Source organism: Melospiza georgiana, chromosome 9 (genome assembly GCF_028018845.1).
Source record: "Melospiza georgiana isolate bMelGeo1 chromosome 9, bMelGeo1.pri, whole genome shotgun sequence".
NCBI classification, from domain to species: domain Eukaryota; kingdom Metazoa; phylum Chordata; class Aves; order Passeriformes; family Passerellidae; genus Melospiza; species Melospiza georgiana.
Window position 1 is genome coordinate 8,404,327 of NC_080438.1, and position 24,543 is coordinate 8,428,869.

Genomic DNA, 24,543 nt, shown 5'->3' on the forward strand with positions numbered 1-24,543 from the left:
CAGACCTCCCAAAGCCCCACACTAACCTCCAGCATGTTCCTGGTTTTATTTCCAGCACCTGAGGAGCGCATCGCAGGCTCTGGAGCTGTCAGCACTTCTACCTCTTAATGTGAGAAACCAAACATAAGCAGGGAATATTATTTTCAGCTACGAAACCAAGACTGAGCTGTGTGGTCACAGGTGCCCTGATCTGGTCACTTGCCAGGCTGTGTTTTCAGTTTACATGTGTGATCATGAAGTGGTCGGCAATAAACAGATGTCAATAACCTGACTCAAGTGTACTGCACTAAATAATTGAAGTGTAGATTTCCCAGAGCCCTGTGGCTTCTCCTGTAAAACTGCAAAGAGCTTTCTGAATGCTTTAGATTTTACAAACCACTCTTCCACATCGTAATTTTAATGTGCAGAAAGTGGAGTGTGCCTTGAATCCCTCGTGGCCAGCCCAGCAGGTGTGTGAGTACCTGCAGAGCAAATTGCCATTGAACAGGACCAACATAGCAGCATATGCAAATGCACATCCAGCCACAAGAAATGCAACACCACAGCCAAAAAATTACTCTGAAATAAAAGCTGTTTTTGTGATATGATGTCCCGGTGCCACAGTACACGCACTACCATCACTTTGGATGGCAGTCACAGAGCAATGGCACTTACTCTATTTCTTTACTAAAAGAAAATGGCAGTGAGTTAATACAGTGGGAAGGAGCTCCTATATTTGATTCAATTTAGCTTCTCTTAAATCACATGTTTCGGACTGGATCCTTACAGAACACCTTCTGGACAGACAAGCTCAGGACTTTCCATTCAAGGCAGAGTAAAGCCCTCTCTGAAGTGATGTTCCTGAATCCTCTTGGCCACTGACAAGTGACAGAGAGAACCTCCATCAGGAAGGAGCAGCAGATGACCTCACACAGTTTATCAAGCAGCAGAAAGCTACCATTTTTATTCACAGGATTTGCCATTAGTTGTGAACAGAGCTAGATTTTCTTCACAGATTATTTTTAGGGAGATACAGTGCCCAGACTTTAGAAGCATTGAATTGTTTACATTGGAAATGATCTCTAAGATCACTGAGTCCAGTCATGTCACAGTGAAAAGTTACAGAAGGGGCAGTAATCAGGCATTCTATTGATAACTGTCTGCCTTGGAAAAGGATATTTCAAGGCCCCTAAAAATCTGCCTTATATGTGCAAAACCTGATTCTTTAATACTGGAAAAGAGAAAAAGCATATTTAATACTTAGCTACATTTAAAGTCCATTATATAGTGTACAACCACTTATTTGAGACCGAGACAGAGTCTGAATGCACAGGAGAACATGCACAGGAAGACCAACCAGGCTCTGATTAATCTAAAAGATGTTCTGTAAAGATTTTAAGGAGGGAAGGAAGCCTGAAAATGAGGAAGAAGAGTCTACAACTCAGTTTAGTAAAACTGCTGGTTTGCTCTTTTAGCAGACTTTAATCACAAAACTGATCTACACCAATGAACCATGCAGTCAACACCGTGCTAAACATTTGGTTCTTTCCAAATCATGTTCACATGCAATAACTACATTCCTGCCATAATCTAGCCCTGTGCCTGCCCTTTTTACCAAAGCAGAATTGTTCCTCTAATACATCTGAGCATGCATTCCCTCCCACTCACAACCAGAGAGAAATCCACTCGTGAATGCAACTTTACACTTCTCACAGTGACATGTTATATAAGAAAATACTTTGAGGTCTGGAAAGCTCTCAGCCTGCAGATCATTGACCACTCACGGCCCAGCAAGGACTGGCCGACTGTGCACAGAGAATTAAGGCAGTGGCAGAGTGATGATTTTCCCTGGGCTTCAGCTGTTGCTACAGCTGGCACACAGACGCCTGCATGGGAAGACAAAGCACAAGATCTATAAAGCAGCTGGAAATAAAGAGCAGCTCTGACTGCCCCTGCTCAGGGCCTGACAGGAGGAGAGGAGGAAACAGGAGTCAGACACCCAAATATGGAAAATATTTGGGAGAGCAAAGGAAAAGGAGAAAACAACAAGGTGGTGTAAGAATGATCCCTGATAGCTTCTCCAGGAGAGAAAGAAATCACACAGCCTAAAAGGACAAAGCCATGTATCTGAGGTGTGCATGCAGCTCACCTGCACTGGGCAAGGATGTTTCCTGGGAGATGGGGAAAAAAACACACCACTGTTTCTTTTTAAAGTTAAGCCATCGTTTCAAGAATGTCCTTTCAATGGCAGTGCCAGCCCAAGCCATTTCCACTCCTTGGTGCTTGAGTAGGCCAGGAGCCAGAACTGGTTGTGTGTTGGTCAGGCAAGACACTTCCTAGTAACCATGCCTTTGTAGTCAACATCTCTGTAGTATTACCTTTTTCTCCAAAGCAATGCCACCCTAAGGATATACCTAACTGTTAATTGAAAAAGAAAAATCCATGATTCCATGAGACACACTCTTCATTCCATAGGAGATACAAGAATCCATCACATAGAATAAAGCCTGTCCAAAGTGACACCCCTGCAATGGATGATGCCTTTGAAGTGAGTGCCTACAAAAAGAAATACTGTTTCTATTAAGACTGTATCATTAATTGTTATTCATCTGGTTTCTTTAAACCATATTTAGTTCTTAGTTCTTGCTTCCTGTTTATGGCACCTGCTCTCAATTTGATAACTAACAGGTGCTGTGGCCTACAGTTCTGGAGATTGAAACTAGAAAAAAAAATCATATGCAGGTGAACCACAAAAGCTAGATAATGCAGACGCTGTAGAAATCCAAACACAAATCAGTTTTATATTGTGTTTCTTTGACAGCCCACTCTGACATGTAGCTTGGCAGCAGAGAGCTCTCCACCACAGACACTACAGGAGCTTCACCTGGGAGTTCCTTTACGTTGTGCACGCCCAAGCTGCAGCTTCTCACTCCAGTACACAGTCAGTTTGTCACGGGCTGCCTTAGAGCTGCTTAATATTCAGTGCACTGCAATCTCCTGAAGGTCCTTTATGGCACAAAGCACCTCACAGGCACATATCTCACATTTCCATCAGCACAGGCAATGCTCTGCATGTGCTGCAAGCTGATGTAGAAGGGAGCAGAGGTGAGCCAGGTCCTGCCTCAGCTGGGATTAATAAACTGGGTTATATTTATTCTTTGAGTGACTAAGATGCACTATCACTACACATCAGCCAGTCAGAAAAGTTGTTAGAATCAAACACTGAATTTCAATTATGAACTACAAACTAATCAAAGTGAACAAAATGCTGCATTACAGACTGACTGTCTGCAACCTTTGCAAGCCCCACCCCTGTGCAAAAGGGAAAGCACTGCTCCCCCTTCACTCTGAAAGATGTGACAATGCAGTTGCAGCTCAGTAAAGAACCAAACACACAAGTCCATCATAATCTGTCTTCATGGACACCAGAACTAAATAGAAGCCTCCAAGTAATTGCAAATAGTAACCAGCTTCACTGTAAAATGCCAGAGGAAATGCATCAGAGCTCCCATACATAACACTAAATTAATGTTTCATAAGGCTGCAAATTAACTATGCTAAGTCAAAAAATGATGTAGTTAAGGAAGCACATCCAGCCATCCCTGACCCTCTGATTTCACATGTGATTGCAATTAGATAGGCATGCACTGTTTCACAGGCTGTGCTGTGCAAAGAGACACAATCTCAGATCAGGGGGGCATATCTCCTCCAGGAACAGCCAGTCCCTGCACTCCCATTGGGAAAGCCTTCAAAGCAGAGCTGGGTGTGAAGGCAGGCGCACATGGCTGGGCAAGTGCAGCCCTGCTGTGTGCTGGGGAGGAGCAGCAGCGCTGTACCCCTGAGCCTCTGCCTGCAGAGGGGTGTGAGCACTGCCAGTGTGCCTCAGTCTGCCCTTAGCCCTGTCCCCACTCACTCTCTGGGCTCCTTGGAAATGACCTGCAGGAGCAGAGGCTGCAGGTCCTGGAACTCGACTTTCAGTTGCGCAGACCACAAAACGCCCAGAAACTTTTTGTGCACCCAAAGTGCTTGAAGAGGTCTCATGTTCCTGTTCCATGCCCACGTGGCCCTGCAGCTTCAGAGAAATATCTTTCTCTAATTTTGTGCTGCACAGCTCCTCAGTTGCTCACAGTAAATCCTCTCTGCTGCACATTTCAGCAGCTTTGAAGGAAGAAACAACACCCTGGAGTGCATGCTGAGAACATTGTTTTCTGAGGCTCACGACTCAGTCAAATCAAAGCCAAAACTAAGGCACTTCATAGTTATGGCTGTTTCAATGCCAGATTTTAGCCCACAGGCCTCAGCTACTCACACTGCAGAGCTGTTCAAAAGAAGGCTGCAAAAAGTCTTTATGGAGGGGGAAAATAGTTTTCCACTCTCCTCATATTCACAAATGGATGAAATGTTTTCACTCAGACTTTCCAAAAAGTTCACCTTTGAGCAGAGGCCAAGGGCCTTATTTGAACAATTTTAAAACTCTCTGCAAAGAATAAATACTTAATCATATAAAAAGGCACTGCTCAATTACAAATTTGACTGTGGGTAACTCTCCTGACATCAATTCCATTGTCATGAGACCTGAATCAATCTCAGTTCTTACACAGAACTAATAAAAATTATCCCTGCCTTCTCCAACAAAAAGTTATGGAAGACTGAGAACAGAAGGCTAATATATCCAGCAATCATTTCATCTGTACAAGAACACAACAGTGCCATAACAGAACATACCAAAATGCCTAAGCCAAAATCTTCTTGTCACGTATAAAATAAGTCAAATGGCTTTCATATTGATGCTTGAAAGATTGTCTTCACTGTGTTTCAGATCTCTTTTTCTGCACCTAAGTCAGGTTTAATAATTAAATTGGCCATTGCACAAACATGTATTGGGTTGATTTAGCACAATGCTGATTTTCCCTCATTGCTCCCTGAGGCTGATTCTCTATAAGAAGCTTCATACTTTCAATACATTTACAAATTTTTCATTTATATTATTGACTAGTTAGTATTCAATGCTCCCCCTCATTCCCAAATTACTTGCCATGGTTCCCATTCTTTTCAAGCAAGCTTCAGTTTCCAGAAAAATAAATTTAACTATTTGATTAAATGTGTTCTCAAAACTTCTCTTCTGCCCTATTTCATTTTGCTTTGATTACAGATATACTGCACATATGCCTTTTATGGCCTTGTTACAGTATGTTTAAACACGATAAATCTCTGTTGGCTATAAGGATCTTCATCTCCTACTTCTGGCACAGACTGTTTTTCATTTTTCCTCTTAAAAGAGAAATATTTCCTCCCCTAGAAGCCTGTATCACTCTGGTATCCTTTAGTCCAAACACTCCCCAGAAGACTCTGGGTTTATTAATGATATTGGAGGTTTGGGGTACTGGGAGTGCCTCCCCTTCTGTCTGGGGCCCCATCCCTCTGAGCAGACCTTTGCCAGGGAGCTCTGTATTTATATCTAAGTTGCTCAAAGCCCAAGGACTTCATCCCTCCCACCCACTGGGTTATAATCAGATGGCAGCAAGTCTTAGGTTTGACTCACTCCCTTCGTGCACACAACAGGTAATGAGGAGTTTGAATTTCAATGCTGTTCCTACAAAAAATCCTACTGCTTGCATTTTCTTGACCTCTAAGATTAAAATAATAGGGATAAATTAATCATAAATCCATTATGGTATTTGCTTTTGAAGTCTAAATGATCCATACTAAATTTAAGAATTTTGTCCCTCCTTTATTGTGGGACATGTTTCAGGGTACTCAGAAGTTCCTAGACCCCAATTTAAGGAGCCTGCTGAATGCCTGTCATGTCAGAGAGATCTTCTGGATCTACAGATGGTTGCACACCATGGACAATTTTCTCTGCCAGATCTAAAACAATCTTGCAAGCTTTTTACTGACTCAAAAATTTTCCCAGCACTCAGGCAATAATAAGCCAGAGTTGTCATGTCTTCTCCTCTTCATTGGGCTAAAAGGGAAATAACTGAAGGGAAGCATCAATTCATCTTATCTGCAGGTCTCTTGATTTTTTTAATGCTACATTCATTCTATCTGACTTCACCAAATCCTACAAAGATTTTACAGTCCTTCTACAGAGTCCAGGAGGCCCTATTAAATCAGACTCCTGTTAAATCAGAAAGCTTCCCCACAGCTTTCTTTTGAGCAGGGAGGAGTCACAAACAAGAGGATCATAAACAAATATGTAACAGATAACTCTAGAAATAGATATAGTGGTCCCTTTGCAACCACATGATGTTTTTTCATCATACATGCTCCTCAAACAATTAAAATTACAGAGCTTTACTAACTGCTGCAGCCCTGGAATCTCTAAATTAGAAATTGTATCTTTTGAGTGCAGTGCAATAAATCCAGGTTTGGAGAAACTGGGGTTTGGGGGTTTCAATTTACTTTTTTCTTTGATTAGTTTTACCTCCTCCATCTCTAAAATCTCCTACAGTCACATAAGGCAGTCTGTACAACAGTGACTTGCCTTCCTCAGCTTCCATGAATCTTCCTCAGGGGAGTTGTTCTTTCATCATCTAAAAACTCTCCAGCAAGTTCCACCCTTGGAGAAGAAATTCTGTAACTGTTTGAAAACAAGACAAAGGCAGTTCTGAACTGCAGACAGCAACACATTTACTTCTGATTTTCATTATGTTCTCTCTCTCATGAAACATAGCAGTTGAGTAAAGTCACAACATGGATGAGGAAGAGGCTCAGTCATGTCCATCAGATGCTGTGCCAGCCACACACACAATGGCACTCTGGTTTAATGAATGAGTGTTGAACATGTTTCTGGAAGTGTCTATTTTGCTTGGGGAGGCAAAAATGCCTTTATCAGCATAACTCAACTCCCACTTTTTCCCTTTCTGCTCCTGTGACTCTTGTGTTCTACCTACTGCAGACTCTGAGCTTTCCAAAGCTCACATTCCTACCCACCAGATCAGTAAATATGCAGCATTCAGACTTCCTTTTTCACTCATTTATTTAATACTCACTTTTAAGACCCCTCAAAACTCAATCTCACTTTTTGACTCTCCTTATTTTCATTTTAGAGGCTTTTCATCTCTACTGGTGCTTCTTCTCACAGACCAGTGCCTACCAGAAGCTCCCCAAGCATAAAGGCTTTGTCTTTTATATCGTAACACTATACCCTTGGTATCCATTTCAAAATGATACACCCAGCTTTGAGGTGCACCTTTATCCTGATGCCAGAAATGCAACAATGGGACAGAAGCAATATTTCCTTTACTAACAGATGTTTAAAAAATGCACAGCCCTTTTTGAGGCCTATCACTAGTGATTTATAAACACTTGCTTCTGTTGGTATTTACCTTCACACTTTGCCCTACATCCTTCCCCTTGTTTGTTCTAGCTCTGTTCTGCCTTTTGATTTCCATGCTGTGCTCTGAGACAGACTCCTGCCCACTTGCAGATGTTCCAGGACAGGGCACAAACCCTCCCTGTGACCTTGGGGTGCTGCTACAGTGCAAGGACAGGTTTTATGATGGATCTCTCAAGTCCAACATCCAACACTCCTGCCACTGGTGCCACTGGGATGTAGAGTAATAGAGCACAACTCACTGTGAACAAATGATCAACACCTATAAAAAATGCTGTGAATTTTTGGGAGCAGCACCCTCCAGCTAAAAAGAAATCCCTCTTGCTACTTGGCTGCTGCTGCTGTCATCCATCTGTCACTTCCTTGAAGTGCTGCTGGTGACTTCAGCAGATTCACTTGCAAGGGAAAGGTGACAGGATTCGCCCCACAGGCTGTAAACACTCCACTCCCCTCTGGGATCACCTGGCTTTATTATTATTGGCACATTGTGCTCAGGCAGCAAAGACATTCATTTAAGGATACTTATTTCTATTTCCAGCTCTATTACATCTATTTTTGTTTGAACTTATTTAAAGGCAACATTATCAACCCAGGAACAAAAGGCAGGAAGGAGATGGAAGCCCACAATGCTCTAGACAATGACAGGAAACAACCTGTGTTTTGACAGTTCCCCCAATTCTCTTCCAGATTATCTTTACCAAAGAATTAGACAAGGTCCAAAAAGCAAAATAAAGCCCAAAACCTTGTGAAGAGGAAATCCTCTTGTAAAGGTGCTAACAGAGTGGAAAATTCTAGAGAAAATTCAGGTCTAGCATCTAGCCTACTGCCAACTTACTTAGCAAACTCAAACCCTATCCATTGTACTGGGATGAGTTACTTGTATTTCTAAGGTTTTACAGAAAGACTTCCTCAACAAAACCCAAGACCTTCAAAACTGGCCAAAGTTGAACACTGTTATGCAAAATGGTAACAAAAGCTGGCTCAGAAGCCACTGTTTTGTTCTGTGGAGATCAGCTGAAAACACAGGAATAAACAGGATGGAAGAGCCTCTTTTCAGGGGCATGTTATAAACAGCAAATTAATTGTGCAATATGTTACTATGTTCAGGGAGATGAGCTGGACTGGAAATCAAAACCTAGAGTAGATAATTGTAAAATACGCATTAAAAACCAATAAACCACACATCAAAAAGTCAAAGGAATATTAAATTCTTTCACTTTGGGTTATAAGATGAACACTGAGAGATCCATGGAGAAACATTTCTGGTTAAGTTACTCCGTACTTGTCCACAGCTGAATTGTCAGGACATATATATGCATGAGATAGGCAGTTTTTCAATCCTGGTGTACCCATACCTGCGTTCTGCATTGCAGAGATTTTGCAACATCCTCAAAAAAATAAGCTTAAACATACAATCTTTCATCCACAAATCAGTTCTGACCTGAAGCCACCTTGCTAGAGAGGCCTGTTCTAACTGAAAGGCAAGTCTTTGGCAATAGTGCCAGTAAGAACACAAGAAAGAGTCAAATATTACAAAGTAATAGAGAAGTACAAATAAAGTGGTCACCAGTGCACTGAGGAATGGAATAAAACATCCAATGCATTCCCCATCCAGCACCAGACAGCATCAGGTCCCAGTATGTTTCAGTAATTACAGATTTATCCTGGATTAAGCCTGCAACAAGAAGTGGAATGGCTTCACATCTTTCTCTTCCCCCAAATACATGTCAATTATTCTTTATGGATTGTTTTCTAAACCTTTCCTTTGCAAGGCAAAAAGAAAGCAAAGAAGCCACAACCTTATCTTTTTTCTTAAGGAAAAAAAAAGAGATTTTAAGCTCCAGCTGCGCAAGCAGCCAGCCGTGCATTCATCACCACAACGTGGCATGATGTGTCACTCGAGAATTTGGCACCCACTTAAGAAAAGGAATTCTGCTTAATTTTGTTCCACTGGCTAGTCCAAAACCAAGTGCAAAGTTGCATAATCCCTCCAATTCTGTTGGAGAAATAACAGTCAGAACTAAGATCCACGGAAGAGGGAAGGAAAAAAAAGGAAAAAACCTCCCAGCCCTGTTTTCTGGATAAGATATTATAAATGAAGAAGCAAGAGTTGTGTAGAGAAAGCACTGCTCTTACTCTCCCAGGCAGGATTCTTGCTCTTCCAAGGGGACTCCAGATTTCATGCATTTCTTTCCCTCTCTCCCTTCCTCCCCCAACCCTTGATGACAGTATTTGGCAGGAACTTCTAATTAAAAAAAAACAAGCAGCAGACTGCCTTTGTGCTACCCCAGCAAACCTCTCTGGGGAAATGATGTTCTTTGCTCAGCAATTCCTGTTCAGCACAGAATGCTAGCACGAGGAAAGCAGCTGGAGTGATTTCCTACTCTCCATTCAGGCCTGCCAGCCTCAGAACAAAGCCTTACAAAAAGAGAGGCTGAAACCAGCAGAGAATCACTGACAAAGAAGTGCACAAGGAACTGTGGTAAAATGGTATTTCCAGCACTCACAACATCACAGGACTCAGTAACATCTTGAGCCACCAGAGGCCTGGAAAAGCCAAGGGATGGTTGTGGATAATTCTGTGGCTGCAATCCCAACAGCTGCCATGCAGACACGTAAGGATATTGTCCAGTTTCATCTGGACACTGAGAGATTTACTGCAAATCCCTTTCCACAAGCAGTTCTAACAATGCAGCTATGGCCACATCTCCAAGCCTTCAAGATTGTTTTGATGGACATCACTTTTTTTCCTGAGAAACATAATGTCTGTTTACAAGTGCATGGAAAGCCAAAGTTTAATCCAAGGATTACAGCCATTAAATCCTGCTATTCTCAAGCAGACCACTCCCCAAGCTTTAATTTGAAAATCCATATATTACTTGCTAATTTCCTTACGATTCAATACCAAAATCCAAAGCATCTGAGATCATAGCTGAGTTCTGGAAGAGAGCCAAGAGTTAAATCTCCAGGGAAGTCAGGCAAGGCTGATAATTGGGTTCAGACAGGGGGTATATATTTAGGTTTTTATGACAGTGATACTGGATAACACTCCAGCCTTGCATTTCCCCCTCTTTTTCATCTTCACTAATTTCTTCCTTTTAAGAAAAAGTGACCTTTTGCCTCTCATCCCAAATCAGATCTAGATAACACTAACTAACCTTTGCAACAGCCTGGCTACTGAAGGTTTAGTGAGGGGGGAGAAGGGAACAGTGTTGCCCCTCCAAGGCAGTTTAACTCCAGTTTGAAGGTCTGGCCTTTTCCTGAGCCTGTGTCACCACAACACTCTCACGATTGCATCTCCATAACAGGATGGGTCCCCTTCCTCCTCTCCCACCTCCCTTTCTTTAATCACCATGGATTTCCTTCCCTGTAACCTTGTTGCCAGCTCTCAGCCTACTCTGTGGAAAAATGACAGATTCCTCTGGTTCAGGCTGCAGTTGAGGGAGCAGAAAAGCAGTTCCTCTAATAGTATTTAGATAAGAAGGATGGAAAAAAACAATCCAAGGAACATGCAGTGCATTAAATGTTGATTAACATAAAAATACATTAAAGGAATGCCCTGCATGTAACATAGAGGGCATTAATGAACTTGTTCCTACATGTTTAATCTAAAGTCTTAAGAAAATAACTGTATCACGTCCATGTTATGACTAGTTCCAGGAGCAGCCCTCTCCCAGAACAATCCCATGGCAGCAAATGCTCTGCCTGTGCTAACCTGCCCTCTCTAATCTCTGCTGGTCTCTGTGCTCCTACAAGAACAGAATACACCACCCAGATCAAACACAGATATTAAACAGGTACACTAAAAAAAGAGAGTCCACAGCAAAACTTAATTATTCTCCAGGGGAGGGAGACAGCAGGGACTATGGAATCTCTTCTCAGGACATTATTGTGCTTAATGTGTTGCTGGAAAAGTATCTTATCTGGGTCACTGTTTTGCCTTCTCCTGCTCAATTATTTGAGGAATTGTTTTACAGTCTCCTTTGAAGTAGGTATTCAGGCCAGCAACAGTGCAAAGTGGGGAAAAGGGTATCTTCAAAAATGGTTAATGAAGACCAAAAGGGAATTTTTGCAATTTGTCATGTTTTTGCTGGAAATAAAGGTGCCCTTACAGCTGAGAGAGGACCTACACGATAGCTCAAAAAGGCCATTATGGCTCTCAAATAATAGATTATGAACATACTTTGGTTTTAATCCTCCATCTTTCAGCCATAAACCAGAGCAGCAAACCCTGAGCCTCAGTACTCCCTGCCCATGGCAGGCAGCTGGAACTACATGACCTTTAAGGTCCCTTCCAACCCAAACCATTCTGTGACTCCCTGACAGTCCATTTACCTCCTGCAATTACTTTGTTGCCCTTAAGCCAATTTCCAGCAGAAAAATGCCAGCAGTCCCCAAGCTACAGCCACAGCTACGGCTGGACCGCAGCTTCCCAGGCTGAGGCAACTCTGGTGGAACATGTGACATATCCTAAATTCCTCCTCTGCCAAGGAGGTGGGTGGTCCTGCAGGTAGGGCTGATACAGGAATACATTTCCCCACCTGCTGTTTTCTTCATAACAAGGGGGGTGGTGGTGGGTGTAATATATGTGTGTATATATATGTATGTGTGTGTCTGTGTCTATTTTTTTTTTTTTTCCAGGGCTGCTGTTTTATATTAAGAGGAACCTCATAAAGCTGTGTCATTTCCTAATTAATAATAGGATAATTATTATTTACACAGGCCAACTTAAAGAAAATAATATATATATATATACTTTAGAGCAATGTTTTCACTTGGTGATTCAATATCTTTGTTAATATGCAAAAGGTCATGTAGAATGGGGCAAGAGAAGTGTAGAACACTGTTGCTCAGCAAACAGAGGTTCTTTCATGGAATCATGAAATGGGTTGGAAGGGACATTAAAGATCATCTCATTCCACCCCTGCAGGGACATCATCCCCTATCCCAGGTTGTTCCAAGCCCCATCCAACCTGGTCTTGGACATTTCCAGGGATGGAAGGGATGCAGAAATGGGATATAATCACTTAAAAGTCACTTGGAAAGGGGAACGTGGGCAGCAGAGAAATACCTGCAAAGCATTGGCCTGGTTTTTGGTACATAAGCAGCAGGCAAAATGAAAACCCCAAAGCATCCAAATATAATAAACTGTCTGAAGAAAAACATTCATTTAATCAAACACACAGCAAGTATTACACATATATAGGGAAACAAATGCATCTTGCCTTCTTCACCTGTGCATCTGACTCCATTCAGAGCAAAGCTGGCAGAAGCAGCTTAAACCCAAATTCCATATTGGTGTAAATGAGGAGCAGCCATAGAACAGGGGCTGCCAGACCCTCAGCTCCTGGGCAGGACATGCCCATCACAGGTGCTGCATAACTCAGGTGGGTCTGGGAGTCTCCAAATGCCTGAAAATGGGCATACAGAGATGCCCTACACATATCACAGGAGCTGGAGTGAATTACCCTCCTCCATACTGGATGCATCACTGTATTCAACCATGACATAAAAGAAAAAATTTGGCTTTCCTTCCTCTTAAAAAGGGAAATAGCAATACCCTGAAATCACATGGCTTCCAGGCAGCTTCCCAAGCACACTTTATTTTCATTGACCAAAGCAAGGCACAACAATGGCAATTGAAAGCAGATTTTCCTACACTATAAAAAGTCTTATTCTATTAGAAAATAGCAGATCTTAAATCATGTTATTTAGCCAACACCCATCCCTGCATAGTGACCCTGCACAGTGAAAGAAAATGGGGTATCCAGATAGAGAAATATGAGTTGTGTGGGATGCCCAGACTCACAGCATCCCCAGAAACTCTGTGTGTTTCCAAAGTACACCAAACTCTGCCTTCTCTTTTTTCTTGACATAGAGCCAGCATTTTTCAGTTTGATAGGAATCACCAGGCAGCTGCTCTGGAAGGAGGAGATGGTGGTGTAATTACTGCCCTGGTAATCAGGATTTGCCTGGTTTACTCTGTGAACACAGTCACAGCTCCAGTGAGTTTTCTGCCAGAACAGCTCTCCTCATTCCTAGAGAAGAGCCTGGAAGGAGACAGGTGGAAATGTGACCAGATTTGGACTGAAAATTGGTGCAATATTCTACATGCACAAGGCTCATAGTTCACACCAAAATTAAAATGACCCTTACTGTCTGTCTCATAGCACTTCAGCCAGTAATTGGCAAAACTTTCCCTGGTTCTGTGCTTCTGGAAACCCTCCAAACTCCACTGATCAGCATGGAAGCAAATCTGTGTGCACACTAATCATTTGACCCCAAATCTTAAATTATTTTCTGAACTGGTATTTTCTAAGAATAAAATATGTCTCTTTGAGTCCCAAGAATCATCTGCATTTTAAAGGGAAAGAAGATGAAGCAGAATATTATATATATATATATGTTATATATATGTGTGTGAAATCTATTTGTTATGTGCAGTATAGGAAAGGTCTCGTCTCCTTCCATCTCTAAACTTTCATTTTCTTCCTCCATATTTTCAATCTGTAAACACAGGCTCTTGGCAAGTTCCCTGGCTCTTTCTTAGGGCAAGAGGAAATCTGTCCAATTGTTTGACAAACAAAACATCCTGATAACATTTTATAATTAATATGTAAGAATTTCTCCGCCTGTAATCTCTGGTGTGGCCACACTCAATAGAATGGGATTATTTTTTCTTTTAATAATCAAAATCCAGGGTTATTTCTGTAATTTTTCCTTATGAGTTTTGCTGTCCTAAAATTTAACTTGGTTACGCTGTCTATGGCATGTCCTTATTTGTCATTTCCCTTACAGACTGCTTGGTGCTCTGCAGGTTTTGATTCTACTCTTAATAGACAGAAAATGTAAAAACACTTCTTTTCAGGCATATAGAAAGGGAAACAATCAAGATAATGAAGCCCTGGAAAAATCTCTGGAAGTGAGGTGATAATTCCAATCACTTTGAGGCTAAACAAGCCACATGAGGTAAATTTACTGGAATGGTTTTGTCTGACTTTCCCAGGAGCTCAAGCAGGAAACATTCCCAGCTGAGGACCTAAACCTGGCTAATCTTTATGGCCCCTTGGCAGAGTGCAGAGCTCCAGGGCTCCAGAGCCAGGAGCAGTGCTCCTGTGGCATGAGATATCCCATATCCTCCTGTGTTCAATGAGCTGGAGAGCAGGCAGCGTGGTTCAAATGGTCTGCACATGGTTATGAGCAGCTGTGGACAGATCTTGCTTCTTCCCTCAGATCCTTTGTTTCTTATTTTTTAAACCTTAGGGCTGCACAGGAACATCAAGTCTCCGGCTCATTACGGGGCCATGTGACTGCTCTGGACTTTGAACTCAGATAAACTCCCTACTGAATGAAAACGTCTAAAATGCTTCCAGCAGAAATTATTTTGCACCAGGCTGTACTAAGAAATGCAGCAGAATTTCAACACTCACATTTCAGAGGCACAAAAGAGAGGAACCATCCTTGTCCTGAGTGCAGCGTTCGGGGGAAGCTCCAGAGTGCACCTCCCTTTCCCCCCATACACACAGCAACACTTCTGCCAGCCTGTGGAAGCAGATCGTGGTTTAGTTTGGGGAGTAAAACATCCTGATTCCATATAATCACACATCAGCTTCTGTCTAATCAATGCACACAATTTTGCTTCCAAAAGACATCTTCAGAAATCCCAAAACCACACACTGACATCAGTAAAATCAGGTCCAAACTGGCCACGTTGGGATGGATCAGAATTTCTGCATGCTTTTAGCCTGGAGAGATACCAGAGTTTATCTAATATTTGGATAAAGAAAAAGAAAATCCCAGCCCTGATCATTAGGGTGCTTTTCCCTAGGTGCAGACCATATGGCTTGGACTCTGGCTCACTTCCAGACAGAGTCATTAGAGACTGTTTTCCCTGTGGTTTTCACTGGATAAAGCACTCCTCTCCAGTTCCTCCTGTGAACATTTGTACCTTGTCATGGGGCACTAATCAGCACCTCCTGCCCTCTGCCCCAGACAGGCATTTCAGCAAAAAGTTAAATAATTTCTTAAAGTTGTATTATATCCCAGTCCCTTCCAAATGTAGTTGGGAGGGGCAGAGATAGAATTATAATTTTAAGTATATTTGGAGAGACAGATGGAGATAGAGAGATAGATAAACAAGGATTTGTTAACAGTCATTTTGAGTTCCTAGGGATGCATCAGACACTCTCTCCTGTATCAGAATGGTGGCTCATGGAGAGGCACAGCATTGGCAAAGGAGACAAAGGCTGATGCTGCACATCCAGAAATGCACTTTGGTTGTGGGAAAATTAATGTATCCATTGGGGTAGTTTAGGATTTGACTCCCATCCAGTAAGGATGTGATGCTGTTGACTGAGGAGATTGAAATTTTGACGGGTTTTGATCAGGACAAAGCACCAAGCGAAGAAAAAGAGGCAAGTTTCAGGCGAAGATGTAAAATTTCCAGTGCCTCTGGTTGAAAACATCTAGAGACACTTAAACGGAGCTGGAGAAGCAATCGGCTCCATCCAGCAGAAAACACCACACATCCCCGAGGTGCGACATTGCCATCCTGTGGCCATCCCAACTCCGCAGGAACACCAGCAGGGACGGGAACCGGAACGTTATCCCACATTCGCAGATTTTCAATTGTCTCCAGCACTGGCAGCCTCCAGGAGAGCTGGCAGCTGGTGACACCTTTCCTGACACCCCTCTCCAAAGAAAAACACTCGTTCTCCAGAGCTGCCCTCCCTTATGCCAGGGAGCAGAGGCATTTTCCATTTCCCCAGGCACAGCACTGCCAGGGTGACCTGCCCTGCACAGAACAGAGCACAACTGGCCATCCAAAATGTACAGCAACACCAGAAATGACAAATGGAACATTCCTGCTGTCAGGAAGCCAATCTTTAGGAGAAATCTGAATGAGAACAGCACAATGGTCTGGATCAGGAAGGAACTACAGCAGATATATATGCAAAAATATATGGGGACAATGTACAGAAGTTAGTATAGAGTCAGGAGCGGAAAGGAAAGCAAATTAACAAAATTATTAATTTGAGGAAAAAATTAAATACTGACAGAGGGCAAAACAGGGTGGAATACAGAATGAACTGTGATAAAATATGCAGATGGCAATGTTCTACAGTGCAGCAACAACAGAATTAAACTGGGTCCAGGAATGATGAGGGGCAATGAGAGCAGCAAACACAAACAATTTCCTGCTTGAGCCAAAAGCTGTTCATCCACACAAAATTTGTGTTTGCCCTCCTCTGGCACCCTGGTACAAATCACCATTGAGCTTACTCACAGAATGGCCCAGTGCTTCCTGGAATTACAGCCTCAGGGAGGGGGACACAAATTTCCTAAGAAAGGGAAAACCTTGGTGCAGAAGTACAACAGGAGTTTTCTGTCCAGCTGGCACATCAGGCAGATAATCACACAAATCATTTGGAAGGAAATTCAGTTGGACGTTCCTTAGATTTCACCTATAACAATCTTGTATCAAAAAATAAAAAAAGGCAATAGTATAACTTGATAAATGAAAAAAAATATTGACAGGCACAGAACAGCAGCTCAACTCCCACAGATGCCTGGCCCCACAAAGGCAAATTCTGTTTGTGTTCCTGTCTCCCAGAAACTGGCACCTGGAAACATCTAAAGAACCTGCCTGCTGTCACCATCTCAGCTGGGAAAGATCCTTTTGCACTGAACTGCCCAGACAAGGGAGGAACCTTCTTCTGCACCACAGCATTTGCAAAGAAAGACTGCAACAGCCCTAAAGTGGAAAGCTAAAAAGCCACTGAAGGAAATCAGATAAATATTTGCTATTACCCTGAGCTGGACCTGCTGACATGATAATTGTACCTTTTAAAGTTCTTTTTTTGATGGTGTTTGCATGGTTTTTTTGCCATATTGAATCATGGAATCACCTGACATGAACAATCCTGAAAAGTGTGGCTGTTTCTATTATGCAGTTTATACTCCCAAGGGTAAAAGAGAAATTTTTGCTCTTTTTTTAGCAAAAAGGCTTATTTGTGAATAATGCCCCCAAGCTCCAAGAGTTTTTTTTTTCCTCTGTACCATGAACCAAGTTTCCACATGCTGCTACAAATTTCAGTAGCTTCTTGAAGAGACTGTTTATTTATGTATAACATACTTTGTGTGTGGCATCACAGGGGCAGCCCCTCATCACCCAGCTCAGCCAGCAGGCACACAAAACCTACATCAAATTAACCAAACAGGAATTTAAACATCTCTTAGGACAGCCTTTCCCCAAGGAAAGCAGGGGACACCAGCTGGACAGCAGAATTTAAAGGCTCTTTCCTCTCTCAGCCAGCCTCCCAAAAGCCTTTCCCAGCCATCTGCTTCCCCTGATGTCTCCAAGCCAAGGAGGGCTTTCCCCATGTGCATTTCTGCCCTCTCAGAGGGAACAGCTATACCCCACACCCAGAAATATAGTAAGGCATTTAAAAATGCCAAAGGAATAATTCAGTGGAAAGTGCTCATTGTGAAGTGTTTCCCTATGGCACACACCTGCTCTGAGGATGGCACAGATCTGTCCACTTTTTGGTGTGAAACTGAGAACACAGATGGCAAAAAACAAAGTCCTCTCCTGCCAAATTTAACCCATGGAATAACTGTGGGTCTCAAATAATGGATTATGAGCATACTTTTGATTTCATCCTCTACCTCATAAGCCAGAGCAGCAAACCCTGAGCCTCGGTACTCCCTGCCCATGGCAGGCAGCTGGAACTACATGACCTTTAAGGTCCCTTCCAACCCAAACCATTCTGTGACTCCCTGACAGTCCATTTACCTCCTGCAATTACTTTGTTGCCCTTAAGCCAATTTCCAGCAGAAAAATGCCAGCAGTCCCCAAGCTACAGCCACAGCTACGGCTGGACCGCAGCTTCCCAGGCTGAGGCAACTCTGGTGGAACATGTGACATATCCTAAATTCCTCCTCTGCCAAGGAGGTGGGTGGTCCTGCAGGTAGGGCTGATACAGGAATACATTTCCCCACCTGCTGTTTTCTTCATAACAAGGGGGGTGGTGGTGGGTGTAATATATGTGTGTATATATGTGGATGTGTGTCTATTTTTTTTCCAGGGCTGCTGTTTTCTATTAACAGGAATCTCACAAAGCTGTGTAATTTCCTAATTAATAATAGGATAGTTGTTATATACACAGGCCAAGTGTAACTTAAAAACAAATAACAGTCAAGCTGTGGCTGTTTTTTAACCTGCAAGGTCACTAGGTGCTGTTGGAGTAGGAGCTCCCTGAGCAGTCTGGGCAGGGCAGCTCTGAGCTCACCTGGAGCCACATGGGTCCTGCCCAGCCTGGCGCTGTCCTGGGGGGACACAGGGACCCAGACAAGCTCGGGAAGAGCTCATGGGAATCTCATGGAATTTAACAAAGCCAAGTGCTGGCGCTGCACCTGGCTCAGGGCAGCCCCTGGGGTTAGTCCAGGCTGGGAGGAGCAGATGGAACAGCGCTGGGAGAAGGGTTTGGGGGTGCTGGGGGTGAGAGCTGGAGCTGCCCCAGCCCTGAACCCCTGCCCTGGGCTGAGCCCCAGCCTGGGCAGCAGGGGAGGGATGGGGATCGTGCCCCTGTGCCCCTGAGCATGGTGAGACCCCACCTGCAGAGCTGCCCCAGCACAGGGAGGAGCTGGAGCTGCTGCAGAGAGCCCAGGGCAGGCACCAGGATGGGCAGAGGGATGGAGCAGCTCTGCTGGCAGGGAAGGCTGGGAGAGCTGGGATTGTGCAGCCTGGAGCAGCTTTGGGGTGACCCCACTGGGGCCTTGCAGTGCCTGAAGGAGCTGATGGGAATACCCGACTTCAATTCGGGTATGGGCCGTTTACTTAAGAATTGGATTCAATGATGCTTGTGGGTCTTTTCCAACTCAGAACATTCTGTGAATCTGTGAAACTTCAAACTGAAAGATACTAAGTTTAGATTGGCTGCTGGGAAGCAGTTGTTCCCCGAGAGTGAGGGCCTGGCACAGGTTTACCAGAGAAGCTGTGGCCGCCCCATCTCTGGCAGCGTCCGAGGCCAGGCCGAAGGGCGGCTGGAGCAGCCTGGTTCTGTGGGAGGTGTCCCTGGCCGGGCAGGGTGGGCTGGGCTGGGCTCGGAGCTCCCTCCAGCCCCCTCAGGCTCCGCTCTCTGACAGCGCTGCCGCTGCGCCGGCGCCGCTGGGGCGGGGCGGGCCGGGCCGGCGGCGGCTGCGCGGGGCGGGCGCGGCCATGGCGAAGCACACGGTGTCCTCGGCGCGGTTCCGCCGGGTGGACGTGGACGAGTACGACGAGAACAAGTTCGTGGATGAGGAGGACGGGGGCGACGGGCAAGCGGGGCCTGATGAGGGCGAGGTGGACTCGTGCCTGCGACAATATCCTGAGGGCAGCGGCGGGGGCGGAGCGGGCGCGGCCGCCGCCGGGGCGGCCTTATAGGGGAACATCCGTGAGCGGCACCGCGGCGGGCGGGAAGCGCTGGGACGGGCTGAAGGGGAAGGGGCTGAAGGGGAGAGGGGCTGGCAGGATAAGGGAGAACGCTGAACGGGGAAAGGGCTGACAGCAGGAAGAGGCTGAGGGGGAAGGAGCTGGCAGCAGGAAGATGCTGAAGGGGGAAGGAGCTGGCAGCAGGAAGAGACTGACAGCAGGAAGAGGCTGAATGGCTGGCAGAGGGAAGGGGAAGAGGCTGAAGGGGGAAGGGGCTGACGGAGGGAAGAGGCTGAAGGGGGAAGGAGCTGGCAGCAAGAAGAGGCTGAATGGAGAAGGGGCTGGCAGAGGCAAGAGGCTGAATGGAGAAGGGGCTGGCAGAGGGAAGAGGCTGAAGGAGGAGGGGCTGGCCGTGGAAGGCGGCCCACCTTCCTCCCCTGCCCGCAGCAGCCGCAGTGCCCCAGGGCAGCGCTCAGGGAGGTGTCCCGGGGGATGCAGACAGGGGGTTCCTGTGCCCAAAAGAGCTCCCCATGCCTGCTGCCAGGGCTGCCTTGCCCTGCTGGCCCTTGGTCACTTTTCCCTGGGCTGCTGGGGCTGGATGTGACAAGCTGAGGCCTGTTCTCGAGGGCTGCAGATTGCAGAAGTGATGGGTACTGGTTTCTTTTGTTTTGACGCACATTCAGGGAAAGGCCTAGGAAGTATTCAACAGTCCTGGAACTATACAGCTGCTTGTTGATGCTGCTCCTGCCTCAAGTGGCCTGAAAATTGCTGTCTTAGGCTGTAATGTCTTCTTAGCTGGTGAGGCAATCGCTGCATCAGAGTGTTTTCAGTCATGCACAAGCCAGCTACAGATATAGCTGTCCTGGTACTTGATGTCCATGTACTTGGTGTCTGGTCCTTAACCATCTGGCACAGGGAACATGATGGCAGCACTGCAGGCAGCTCTGAAGAACCCTCCCATCAACACAAAGAACCAGGCAGTGAAGGTAAAATACCAACTGTTTGCTCATGGGTTGCTCCCTAAAAATCCTCTCCTGTCTCTGTTACTTCTGTGCCACTAGTTGTACCTTGAGGAGGTCACAGGAGCAGAATTTAGAGTATCCTCTGATATTGAGACATCCATGACCACAAGTGTTTTAATCTTGTTCAAAATACTGTAGCTCAGATATAGTACTGTGCACGTACCTTTCCCTTGGTGGGTCTCCTACCAGTGCTGGTCGTGCTTTGTGTGCCCAGGTGTCACCAGGTGCCTGTGTCTGACTCAGACCAGACATGGCAGCTCACAGATGTAATCGTTGTATGCTCAGGGAGCCAGGCTTGCAGTTCTCACCTCTGACTAATGAAACCACCAGCAGTGAGCCTGCAAAAAAGGAAGAATTGTTTTTTGTCACATCCAATCAAAATGAAGCTGTTAAAACCTCAGGAGAAGCAAGCCCTCCCCCTGTGACAGTGTGGGAGTCTGCTGGGTACGTGCATTTCTGACTGTCCCCAGCATGGATCCTGAATAGCTCATGATTGCAGTGGTGGGAGGAACAGGCTGATAAGATATGGCACTGCCCAGCTGCTGAGTGCCTGCAGTCACTTCTCCCTGCCCAAGGAGAGGCCCCGGGGCATGGTTCCTGGCAGAGCTGTTCCTGCAGCCCCAGCCCTTTCCTGCAGGGTGTTACAGAGCTCTGAGAACCAGCTGTTACAAATAGAGCTGTACTGCTTTGTCCTCACATTAATGACTTGTTTCCATTAGCCTCTATTTAAGGATTTAAGAATACACTTGGTGGTGGAATTGAAGAGGGTAGAATGACTGAACATCAATTTTTTGTTATCTTAAAACTTGCATAATTTTGCTTACAGTCATGTGAGAAGTCTTGCTAAGCCAAGTGGTTATGGGATATTAAATTGGGCAGGAAAACTGACATCCACAGTTTCTGTAGGGGGAAGGTGCCTGAGGTATTTGTGTGATGGAATTATTCAAAAGTCCAGCAACCCTGAGGCATTCTTCTCTCATGCTGCCTCAGTTAGTGATGGATGAACAGGAGGAGCTGCTCCTTGCTGATGACATCCAGATCAAAAGTTATTAATTCTTAATATTAATGGCCAGTCTGCATCCACTGGGACTGCTTGGAAAGCACGTGGCTTCCAGCAGTCACCTCCTCCAGGCTGCCAATGGCATTTCCCTGGATCACATTAGTGGTTGTGAGGTATGGAAAATGCTCTGGTGGGAAGGGGGGAGCAGACAAGCACTTGATTGTTATAATTATTTTGGAACTTGATAGATCTTGAGCTTCCATATGAGCATTTACAATTTAGCCACAATTAAGGGGTGCAGAATTGCAAACACTACAAAGGCAGAAAAACTAAAGCAGGGCAAATGTGTTGAACTCTTACCTTGTTTATCCATGGGAGGATGTGTTTGTTATACTTTGGTATGACAAGCTCTTCACACACCGTCCTCTTCAGAGGTGTTAATGATAAAAATGCTCTAATTCAGTTTGCCTGAGAGAGGAGCAGTGTTTGGCTATGCCTCACAGCAGGATGGTTGTGTGTGTGCCTGTTGACAGGACCGTGCTGAGAGCATCGTGCTGAAGGTGCTCATCTCCTTCAAAGCCAACGACATCGAGAAGGCGGTGCAGTCACTGGACAAGAACGGGGTGGACCTGCTCATGAAGTACATCTACAAGGGCTTTGAGAGCCCCTCTGACAACAGCAGTGCTGTGCTGCTGCAGTGGCACGAGAAGGTGGGTGCCTGGGGACAGCTCCTGCCCTGAGCCTGGCAAGAACCCCCTCCTGGCTGGTGGGACTCTAGTGCCAGATTCAGGCTGTGAATGTGGAGCTCACAGCTCAGTGATACCTCCTGCCACTGCTGCTTCCTTGGGTAAACAACCAACAGTCAAAATTTGGGTTTCTCTTAGACTGAGGCAAACAAAATAGTTTCATCCATTCATTCAAGGAGAATTTCTTTCCTGGAGGGAAGCAAAATTTGCAGCTTGGTTATGCAGGGAAATGAAAGCTTAATTAAAGTTAAAAAGCCTTCTTGAAATTGAGTGTGATTATCGTACCCTGGCACCCTGGCTGCTTGTGTTTCGTGGAGGGCAGGCAGATACTCATGTACAGTATAAATGTGATCCAAGTAATTTCATAGACTCCCAGGATGGTTTTGATTCAAAGGGACCTTGAAGTTTATCTCATTCTACAGACAGGGACACCTTCCACTAGCCCAGGTTGCTCCAAGCCCTGTCCAAGCCAGCTTTGGGCATTTCCAGAGATAGGGCAGCCACAGCTCCTCTGGCAAATCTGTACCAGGGCCTGCCCACCCTCACAGGGAAGGATTTCTTCCTGATACCTACCTCTACTCCCTGTCAGTTTGAAGCCTTTCCCCCTGTTCTGTCACTCCAGGCTATGTTCAAAGTCCCTCTGCATCATCCTTGTCAGCCTGTTTGGGTCCTGAAGGGAGCTCCAGGCTGCAGCTGCCCTGGCCTGCTGTTCACTGCCCCGTTTCCCTTCCCAGGCGCTGGCTGCGGGCGGCGTTGGGTCCATCGTGCGCGTTCTGACTGCCAGGAAGACAGTGTGACTCCAGCAGGGAGCGTTGGTGTGACTCCAGCAGGGAGCACCAGCCCTGACCCCCTGGCACGGCCGCCCCCGGGCAGCTCTGCCCCCCAGCTTTGCCTTCACCCTGCTGCTTCTGTCATACCCCACCAATGATGCATCGTGATCTCTTCTGCAGTTCAATCCTGGAAAATTATGAAGGTGCAATTTTACTTCTAACAGGAATCTTTGGTACTCGCCAGCCTTTCAGCGACATATTCAGTGATGTAAACAATTTGGTGTTTAGAGTGATTTGCATTTGTGTGTAATTGTGGCAGATTTGGACCTGACTCTCTGAGCAAGTGCTAAGGGACACAGGGCAATGTCTTAATTTTTTGCTAGCCATGCAGCGTTTTGAGCTAAAATCTTGTATTTGAGAATGGGGCAGCTATTATTGACACAGGTAACTGGACCATATTGCCTTTGGTCAACCTCTGACCCTACATCTGTGAACAGGAGAGAAAAAAAGCTCTTTTCCAACCCCAATTATCATTCCAGAGAGCTGAGTATTTTCCTTAACCTGCTCAGGTTCCTTGCCATCAGTCTGATGCTGGGTCCACAGTGGGAAGGTCACAGTGGGATGGAGTTGTCCATCATGCAGTTTATAAAAAAGGTTAATGGTCCATTTACAGTGGAGCCCAGCCCAGTGAACTCTTCTTATTTTGGGGAGCAAAGCTCCTGAGGAGAAGAAGAAAAAGCAGCTTTTACACAGCAAATCACCTTTCAGCAATTGGAAAGTGATTTGGTTTTGTCAAGCACAACTAAATGGCTGCTTGGGGTAGTGTGAGAAACATATCCTGGTATCGACACCATCCTTGCAGAGCCTCCCCTATTTTGTTTTCTGGGTGTGTAGGGTCTGTAAGGATACCAGACAGTTCACATTCCTGTTGCATTGTGCCTCATCATGTTATCTAGTGGGCCAGTCAGGTTCCCAAACAAAGAGAATTTTAAAGAATTAGGAAAGCCCAGGGCATCCCAGACCACGGATCACCGTAGAAGGTTTAGGGCCAGGACTGAAATATATGTGTTTTAATTTCACTATTTTACTACAGTTCAGTTGTGTAAAACTGTTGGGGACCTTGTGAAATCTTTGCTGTTTTTTGATATCTGCTTTGTTTTTGTAATAATAATAAAAACCAGACAATAAGTCATCACTGAATATTTACTCACTGTGTCTGACATGCCTTCAGTGGGGACCAGGAACCAGCACAGCTGCCCCTAAACCATTCAGTGC

General features: G+C 45.1%; 1 protein-coding gene across 1 annotated transcript; it reads left to right on the forward strand.

The window, feature by feature from the left end:
• Positions 1-19,508: 19,508 nt before the first annotated feature.
• ARPC5 (actin related protein 2/3 complex subunit 5) lies at positions 19,509-24,474 on the forward strand. Its single transcript, XM_058030065.1, has 4 exons — positions 19,509-19,681; positions 20,644-20,716; positions 22,286-22,462; positions 23,233-24,474. The coding sequence occupies exons 1-4, from the start codon at positions 19,539-19,541 to the stop codon at positions 23,293-23,295; spliced, it is 456 nt and encodes a 151-aa protein (XP_057886048.1). The 5' UTR covers positions 19,509-19,538; the 3' UTR covers positions 23,296-24,474.
• The last annotated feature ends 69 nt before the right edge of the window (positions 24,475-24,543 follow it).

What these genes read in the sequence shown, in the direction of transcription:
- ARPC5 (XM_058030065.1), top strand. Translation starts at nt 19,539, where the DNA reads ATGGCGAAGCACACGGTGTCCTCGGCGCGGTTCCGCCGGGTGGACGTG. An exon ending in GTGGACTCGTGCCTGCGACA is followed by an intron (nt 19,682 to 20,643) that starts ATATCCTGAGGG and finishes ACCATCTGGCAC; the next exon opens with AGGGAACATGATGGCAGCAC. An exon ending in CAAAGAACCAGGCAGTGAAG is followed by an intron (nt 20,717 to 22,285) that starts GTAAAATACCAA and finishes GCCTGTTGACAG; the next exon opens with GACCGTGCTGAGAGCATCGT.